This window comes from Oryctolagus cuniculus, chromosome 8 (genome assembly GCF_964237555.1).
Source record: "Oryctolagus cuniculus chromosome 8, mOryCun1.1, whole genome shotgun sequence".
In the NCBI taxonomy this organism is placed as follows: domain Eukaryota; kingdom Metazoa; phylum Chordata; class Mammalia; order Lagomorpha; family Leporidae; genus Oryctolagus; species Oryctolagus cuniculus.
The window spans coordinates 97,266,433-97,276,070 of record NC_091439.1 but is presented as its reverse complement, the minus strand read 5'-3'; the positions used below and the strand labels follow the sequence as shown (position 1 = coordinate 97,276,070).

At 37.7% G+C, this 9,638-nt stretch overlaps 1 protein-coding gene across 1 annotated transcript in view; it reads right to left on the bottom strand.

Annotated features, from left to right (window-relative positions):
• Nucleotides 1–1,411: 1,411 nt before the first annotated feature.
• The window catches only part of LOC100344499 (transmembrane protease serine 11G), a 39,348-nt gene continuing 31,121 nt past the window's right edge, over nucleotides 1,412–9,638 (bottom strand). Inside the window, exons 8-10 of the mRNA XM_008267799.4 lie at nucleotides 9,315–9,574; nucleotides 5,915–6,057; nucleotides 1,412–3,222 (exon numbers count right to left, since the gene is read on the bottom strand). Of these exons, the coding sequence (XP_008266021.4) occupies nucleotides 3,061–3,222; nucleotides 5,915–6,057; nucleotides 9,315–9,574 (565 nt within the window). The 3' untranslated portion in view covers nucleotides 1,412–3,060. The remainder of the gene's footprint in view (nucleotides 3,223–5,914; nucleotides 6,058–9,314; nucleotides 9,575–9,638) is intronic.

The window sequence follows — 9,638 nt, the reverse complement described above, 5'->3', positions numbered from 1 at the left end:
ACAGGCTGCAGCTTTAACTGCTATGCCATAATGCCAGCCCTGGGGGAGGGGGGATGGGCTTGGTTTTAAACACAGTTATACTCAACATCTAGAATAGATGATACCAAACACATAGAGGTTCAGGAAATATCTGTGAGATGAATGAACAAGTGATTATGGAAGAGGTTTGCTGGAACGCTCCAGCTCAGGGATGTCCAGTAGGATTTTCTGTGGTGATGGAGAGGCTCTTTCTCAGTGCTGGTCCCAATGATACCCACAGCCCCAAGCAAGCATTTTGTGCTTGCAATGTGGTTAATGTGACTGAGGAAAGGAAGTTTCAATTTGTTTAATTAATTTAAATCTGATTAGCCTAATGGAGCTGCCATACTGCACAGTGCAGCTTTTGGTGCATAGAGGTTTCCTGTTCTCCATTTTGCAGTGTTAGCGGGTGACAGACTGGGCCATTCTCACTCAGCTGCATACATAAACCCCTTTTCAAATAGGATCTATGTATGCACTCTGAGGTTATTAATCACAGTGTTCTTGGTGCAATTATTCAGGGTTTAGTGATTGACAAATGACTTGCTAAGTACACTCATATTCTTCTTGTAGGAATTAGTTGCCTGCAGCGGCTGATCATTCAAAAAGAATCTTTCCTCCATCATCTTCCTGCCTGATTCAGTTCCCAGATGATCCTTGTTTGGTGAAGATTGTATAGATAGGAGTATAACAAACGGGTTTTTGTTTTAGCACTTCCAAGGCATTATCACTTAAAAGAGAAATAAGAAAAATATTTCCAAATTTATGAAGAAAATTTGAGTACATAATTTTTAGTAGAAACCTTTTCGGGGCTAGCACTGTGATGTAGTATACTAAGCCTCTACCTGAAGCACTGGCGTCCCATATGGGCACCAGTTTGTGTTCAAGATGCTCCTCTTCTGATCCAGCTCTTTGTTGATGGCCTGGAAAAGCAGTGGAAGATGGCCCAAGTGCTTGGGCCCCTGCACCTGCATGGGAAACCTGGAAGAAGCTCCAGGTTCTTGACTTTGGATTAGACCATCTCCGAGCATTGCTGCCATCTAGGGAGTGAACCAGCGGATGGAATACCTTTCTCTTTGACTGTTCCTCTCTCTGTCTGTAACTCTGCTCTCAAATAAATAAATTAAAATCTTAAAAATATAGAGACTTTTTCTCTTCTACTATTGATTCCATTGTAGTGGTTCTTAACTGGAAGTACTTTTCGCTCCATAGGGGATATTTGACTTTTTCCGGATTTATTTTTGGTTATCACATCTTGGTGAGAGGTATTATTGGCATCTAGTATGTAGAGGTAAGGAATGTTGCTAAATAGTCACCATGCATAGGACAGTCTTCCCCAACAATTATCTGTGACAAAATCAAAGGCACCATGATTGAGAAACCTGTATTCTAGTGATGATTCAAAGGTAATGTCTGAATTTATTATCATAAATATTTTTAATGTATACAATAAAATATGTGGGGCAAGAGAGACTGCTACTTGATATAACCCTCCAAATCCTTTTATTTATTTATTTTAATTTTCTTTCATTTGAAAGTCATAGATACAGAGAGGGGTAGAAAGAGAGAGAGAGAGAGAGAGATTTTCCATCTGCTGGTTCAGACCCTACATGGCCTCACTGGCCAACCCCTTGGCTGAAGCTAAGAGTCTGTAGTGTCCTCTGGGTCTTCCACATGGATCTACTGCTTTTTCCAGGCCATTAACAGGGAGCTGGACCAGAAGTGGAGCAGTCAGGACTCAAACTGGCACCAATATGAGGTGCTGGCATCACAGGCAATTTCATCTGCTATGCCACAATGTTGGGCTACTCCTTGTCCCAATCTTAACAATAAGTTATCTCATTTATTTATTTTTCATTTTGTTTGTTTATATTTTTTAAAGTTATCTCATTAACTAAATTACTTGTACATGGGAAGAAAGCAAATAAACGTTCAGATTCAGCAAATTAGTTTTGTTATATACTAGTTGATAACCACATACAGTACTATAAAATATGTAATCAAATACATATGGAAATGACATTTCCATAATAATTTAACCATTCCAAAGATGCCTTCTTGATTATCTGAAGACTTTGTATAAATATCATTCTTCAAGAAATGCCTATTTTTAATTTAATTTAAATATTCACAATAAGGTCTTTACAAAATCCTTTATCAAATTGTTTATGAATATCTTATTTTATCTTGGCTTCTCATGTAAGTTGTTTAGGAATATCTAACTTATATTGACTCCCCATTCTGAAGGCCCCCAAATTGTCCTAAAGTGGGTTGAAAAAATGTTTAAATAAAATGCATGAACAGATCATGAAACAGCAGTGAAAAGTAAATTTATGCCAAGTGTGGATCCTCTCTTGTTTTTGGAGACTGAGCTCAGTGGAGTTCATTCTTGTTGAATTCTTGCCTCTTCTCATTCAACTTCATGAAAGGCCAAGAAACTTGATCTTTTGTTTCTGAGCATTAAAGGCATGTTTACACAGTTCAGAGCAGAATCCTACGCTAGACAATATTTCCAGTTCTTCTGCTATCTTATCCAAGGACTTATCAACTGCTTCAAAATAACCAACAGTGTAATCATTTAAAGAAGTTGAAATCTGCACCAAATCATTTGTGATAGAATTGGCCAACACTAATTCTTTGATCTGTCTATAACATATAATGAGCCTCATCTGTTGAGGAAGACAGAAACTGGGGAACCATCAGGGAAGGGAAGTATGATGTGTCAGAGAAAATGTAGATTGCTTAGCCCCTTGCCTGGGTTGAACTGCCAGACTACTCTAAAATGTAATAGTGACTGGAAGACGAACAAGAACGTGATTAGTGACACTTGGACGCAATGGAAGATCTTCGTGGAGTTGGCAGTGCCTCCTATGCTCTTGGTCAACAAAACACAGCCTTCCAACTGTTCAAGGGGAAAGTTGTCAGATCGCAGTTACTTGCATCTTGAATTCAACGACAATACACTTAGCAACATACACTAAACACAATCTGATAGAAACCACACATGACATTTGTAGTTAGAACGTAGGTGTAGTTGTTGCACTAGATGTTAGTTTTAGATTTAATCCAGTCCCGATAATGAGTCACTTTGGTATAAAGTCCAGGTTTGTTCTTTTTCCCACAGTCTATTCCCCAGCTTACTATTCCAATGAGGTACCAGATGTTTCTGTTTTGTGCAATAACCAGAGGTCCTCCAGAATCACCCTGGAGAAGGAGAAAAAACATGATCAGTGTGAAAAATAATGGGATGTCAGAAATAATGGCTAATTGGAATATGAATATCTAATAAATTTATCCAACAAATTTGAATTAAATATATGAAACTAATTTTATTTATTTATTTTAGTTATCCAAATAACTGTCATACTAATGTGGTAATTAAGTTTATTATTTACCTCTTATTAATAGCTTCAGTTGGAAGCTGGTGTGAATAAAGATAAGGTTTTCATGTTGTCTTTATAAAATTTTTAATTTTGCTGTAATTGGGTACTAGAAAGTGAACCTAAGGCCAGGTCATGCATCCATTATGACCTCAAGGCTCAACTAAAATGTTATGTCCTCCACAAAACCTCTCCTTACTTTCTTATCTAGAAACAACCTCTTCCTTTGCATTTGAACCTCACCTTGTCCCACTCACATGCATTGATAGTGAGATGTTCTGGATGTTGTACTGATGTGCAGGAATAGACTGGAGAGGAGGGAGACAAGCAGAGGGCACTCCAAGCAAATGTACACGATTTATTACTGAAAAGATTTTGCTCACAAACTAATGTTCCTTACTAGTGTGTCTTAGTGAACTGGTTTAAAATATGTGAATGAGGAGACTTCACTGTTATCTTTAACCCACTGTTTAGACAAATGTTTGTAAATGTATCTTTTAGTAATGGAGCTATCCTTTCAAAAGAAGTGTTATTTGGAAGCCCATTACAGATTAGCGTCACACACACACACACACACACACACACGAAAAATTAGTCTACTTGAAGCCGGTATTGAATTCTAGGGCCCTGTGCCCTTATCTCTGGTGTCTAGTGAGAAGAGTTTGAAAATCTGTCTGCCAAAACAATCCTCTGCAGTAATTATCCCTTGTGCCCATAAGGTAATTTAGTGCCTCAGTGTTCTGCTATGCTAGTGGTGATAAGAAATAAGGGAGTGTGAACCAATGGAAAGAGATGTTTCTGTGTAGATTTAGTTATATTTCTCTCAAGTCATGAGATTGAGGTGTATTTTAGATCATCCACATGGTTTTTCCTTCACCTGAGACAGTAAATTGAGTGAAAAGAGACCATGTATTCCACAATATGTAGCCAATTCCTGATTTTTGGTTAACATGTTTTAGTTACTTTTGTGTTATATTATTAGACTGTAAGTCATGTGGATTCTTTATGATTTTTAAAACGAATTTCCTTATCTAATTGAGACAGAATTCTTATCCACATTTTCACTCCCTAAATGCCCAGAATGGCCAGATGGACGGGGCTGGGCTGTGGCTGAAGCTGAGAACTGTGAACACGATCCATGTCTCCCGTATGGGTGGCAGGGACCCAATTATTTGAGTCTTCATCGATGCCTCCCAGTGTCTGAATGAGCAGGGAGCCAGTGTCAGGAGCTGCAACCCATATGGGATGTAGGCTAGGCCAAACATCCGCCCTTGACTTTTTTAAATGTTCATATTGGCTTCAGTAACTGCCACAATACCTCGCAGTTACAAAAAAAATGCTAATGCTAAGTGAATGAATGCTTACTACCATTATAGGACACACAGCCATTGGCAGATGAATTGTGGCACTTCTGTATACACATCAAATTCTCAGAGCCATTCTTAAATCTTTAAAGAATTGCTAAACTGTTGGATCCATTTTCAAATGCTATAAATTAAACCTTTATTATTTTATTTTGTAAAATTTTTATTTATATAGATGGAGAGAGAGAGAGAGAGAGAGAGAGCACTCTCATCTGCTGCTTCACTTCCCAGATGTCCACAATGACCCGATCTGGCTCAGGCTGAATACAGGAGCCAGGAATTCAACCAGGTCTCCCACTTGGATGGCAGAGACTAAGCTGCCTTATCGGTACCAGCTGCCTCAAAGAGTACACATTAGCAGAAAGCTGGAATCAAGAGTAGAATTGGGACTTTAACCCAGGCACTCTGATGTAAGACACAGGCATCCAACCAGCATCTTAAATGCTAAGCCAAGCACCACATCTTTTGGTTATTTTTATTTCATTAAATAACCATACTTTAAAATTTGTGTTCTCCTTACATGCTAACTGCTTAAAATTAAAGTTTTGACTGTGGAAAAAACTATTTACTTACTTAGTTTCTAGAAATGACCTGTGAGGTGACACTTGAATGTTAGTGTAGATGAATATGTACTACCGAATTTAGTTCTAAATAGTATAATTCTACCTATGGACATACAACCTTCAACATGCTCAATCTTGTCTGAATAGTGTAATTCTACCTGGATGTATGCTGTGTAAAGATGAATGTTTAAACACTGGTGTTGCAAGAATTTATGGACGATGGAGATATCTGCAGATCTGTCCCACAGTGCTTTGCAATTAGCAAGGATTAGGTACGTAACTATTGGTGATGACTATGGCTTGAAGCAATAATTACATGTCTTCTTGACTTGGTTTCTGCTATTTGCTTTTTCTCTAACCAAAGTTCTATTTTGCAGCTGACCACCATTTTTTACAGATGACTTTCCTCAACAGCAAATTATTAAATGAGTGTGTCTTGTGTATCTCGCACTCCTTTTGATTGTTCTCCTCTCTCCCTTCTCATTCATGAATTAATTTGATGGAATCAGATGAAGTAACATGAATTTACAGTCAGCAAGTCCATCCTTGCTAAAGAGAGTAACTTTTGTGAATTTGAGTCTACTCTTACCTCACATGCATCTAGTTTTCCTGTCAAGAATCCAGCACATATCATTCCTGATGAAACAGCACCACCATACACCTTAACTTGATTACAAACATCGTTACTTATGATCTCTATCTCAACTTGTCGTAGAGTATTGGGAAAGGGACCTAAAGAAGGAAAAGATAAGTAGATGAAGAATATCCACATTCTTGCTACAATGGTGAATTGTTGTGTCTTACAAAGGATGAACCAGTGATAAAACATAAATCTTAAAGTTCTAAGGTTTTGGGCTGGATGACAGTGTTCGGAACCAAGTTACATTTCTTGAGTGCTCTCCATGTGCCAGGCACTGTGTTTGGCAAGCTTCCTCTTACTATCCTACTTAGTTCTTGCAATAACCATGATAGTTAGATATGGGAATTTTCTTTCTCAATTGAGCAAACCAAAATTTACCTGGTTAAAATTCTTGCCATGACCACATAACTAAACGGGAGACAACATTACATTTAAACTTGGGTTTTTTTTTTTTTCATTACCTGGGAGAATATGTAATACCTTAACTTACCTTACTTGGAAATTTTTCTCATAACCCTACAGAGTACATAGCTGTCTTGAGAACTGGGAATTCTTTAGGGAAGGAAAGCAACACAGAACGAGACCTTATTACATGAAATAATGTTAATACTGTTGGAATCCTACTGCTTCATAGGAAAGATCATGTTTACTTTGCTAATGGAAGTAGTATAACTTGCTATTCAGAACAAATACCAGGGCAAGTTAACAAATGTTGAGGTAAAAAAACAGATTTTGTTAGAAAAAAAGCACATAGACTCTGTGAATCTTATAAATGGTGACAATGAAATCCGAGAAATATACAAAATCATGAGAATGTTAAACTTTAATAAAATGTAAAATGCATTCTTTTAAAAAAGAAATAATCTTTTATTAATTAATTACAAGTATTGATTCATTATTATAAGAAAGTATTATTTAGTTGCATGTAGCATTGTTTTAGTCTTAGTATTGTGTTCATTTTCCATTTATAGATTGATTTTTAAATAAATTATTCACATAAAATAGAGGCTGTGTTTAAAAGGGCTCACAGGGAGAGACTTGTCTTATCAACTGTTCCTTTGACAGATTTTGAAATCTCTAAAGTATTTTTTGTGTAAGTGTTTCAACAAAACTCAATACTATCTATTTTGTGGTCTCTAGTGTCATTAAATGATTTGGATATTCCTAGGCTTTAATCAACTGTATTTCAACTATTTATACTTTCCTTGTTCCAAGGAAATTTTTATTTAGCTAATTGGTATGCTTAATTTTAAATTTAAAAGTTTTTTTTTTTTTTTGACAGGCGGAGTGGACAGTGAGAGAGAGAGAGACAGAGAGAGAAAGGTCTTCCTTTTGCCGTTGGTTCACCCTCCAATGGCCGCTGCGGCCGGTGCACCTCGATGATCCGATGGCAGGAGCCAGGTGCTTCTCCTGGTCTCCCATTGGGTACAGGATCCAAGCACTTGGGCCATCCTCCACTGCACTCCCGGGCCACAGCAGAGAGCTGGTCTGGAAGAGGGCAACCGGGACAGAATCCGGTGCCCCGACTGGGACTAGAACCCCGGGTTGCCGGTGCTGCAGGCGGAGGATTAGCCTATTGAGCCGTGGCGCCGGCCTAAAAGTTTTATAATTCTTTAATGTCAACTTAAAAAAAAATAAATTCAAGTGCTTAGCTATATAACCACTATTTTTCTTTATCAAGTGTTCAAAGGAGAAAATATCCAGAGAGTAAAAATATTGTGTCTTGCAAGTTGTCAGACAACAATAATTCCGATTAAATATAGTTGGTTAAATCTTGGAAGGTAGAAGAAGAAAACCTGAATAGTCCTTGTCTTCAAAACGCAGGAAAAAACCATAATCAAATATCTAATCATTAGGGACCTGAGCTTTGACATAGCAGGTAAAGTTGCCACCTGCAGTGCTGGCATCCTGTATGGGTGCCAGCTCGAGTCCCTGCTGCTCCTCTTCCGATTCAGCTCTCTGCTGTGGCCTGGGGAAGCAGTGGAAGATGGCCCAAGTCCTTGGGTCCCTGCACCCACGTGGGAGACCTTGAAGACGCTCCTGGCTCCTGGCTTTAGATCAGCCCAGCTCTGGCAGTAGCAGCCATTTGAGAAGTGAACTAGCAAACAGAAGACTTCTGTCTCTCTCTCTGCCTCTGACTCTCTGTAACTTTGCTTTTTAAACAAATGAATAAATCTTTTTTCTAAAATCTATTAATTAAATTTAGTCTGATGTCTTACAAATTTATAACATTATTTCTATAAAATATTTAACTTATAGGAGTGGATAGCCCATTTCACAATAGTCTGTACATTACTGGGCTTTGAATGATTGATGAAGAAATCTCAAATCACTCCCAAATTACTACTCTGGGAGGAGATGATGAGTTTAATTAGATTCTAGAGGAAGCATATGATGCTATTTAAGAGGTAGATGTGTACCTTTTCTACTTTGATCAGGGAATAGCTTTACACACCAAAGGATTTAATTCCTCCTTCTCATAACTTTTTCTTGTAGAAGAATGTAGAAGCCCCAGAGTTGAAGAATGGAGCTCTCAGGTCATAAGGATAGTGTCTCAACTTGGAGTGCACATCAGAATTTGGCAATGTTTATTGGAGAGACACAAAATTCCATAAAAAAAAACAAACTGATAAAAACGAAGTATAGTGGAACTATAATTTGAACAAATACATAAGACTACAACTTCATAATAAGTGAGTAGAGCTAGAATCAGAAATTTTAGAGCATAAACTATATGCAAAAAGTCCAATCAAGAGGCATAGGACCTGGAGACTCATATCTAGTCCTACAAGTCTATGTTTGCAGTTTATTATGTATTATTAATTGAAGTAAAATTTTGTACTTGTAGACTTTATAAATTTTAGGCTCAAGAACAACTCCACAGGTACATGGATTACAGGGACCCAGAGTAATATTTAGCACCAGGTATAGACCAGCCAGACTCCTCGCTCAAGGCTACTTCTATTTACTTGCATGACACATTACAGAAACTTATCATTACTGTTGCTTAGAAATCATATACTTTATGAATTAGGCATCCATAGCAGACACTCTAGATACGAAAGATGGCAAATTAAAGGAAAGAAACACATGTTAGTGATTTTTCAATAAAGAAAGTTCTAACCAGTTTCTGTAATAGTTTATTAAAAAGAAAATAAATGTAGGTATGGAGTAATAGTAACAGCAAAGTTTTTGGTATTAACCATATCAATTTTTTGTTTTAGTCATATTTGTCATAGTATATCTTGATTCCATCTTGTACATATTTCATTTTGCATGTTCTCTTATCCTCCATTCACATGGGGGATGGTTTCGTATTTTTTGCTCTGTTGATTTTACTGATACTCACCATTCACTTTCAATGCTCCCCATCCAGTGACAAACACTTTACTCTGAGGCAAGACTTCAAAGGTAGCATTCGGGAGACACACTGTGTGCACGTCTTCAGAAAATAGGACAGGGGTGGAGAGCTTCACCACAGCAATGTCGTCCTCGTGCTTGTGGGCAGCATAGTTTTCGTGAACAATAATTGACTGCACATTTCTTCTCATCAGTGGAGGGCTTAGGGTTGTTCCAAAACTAGCCATCCATAGTTTGGGGTTTTTGTAACTAATCACAGATTAAAAGGAGCACAGTTGGTTCATTCCTAATCTGAGGTTGCCCAAGATGCTGG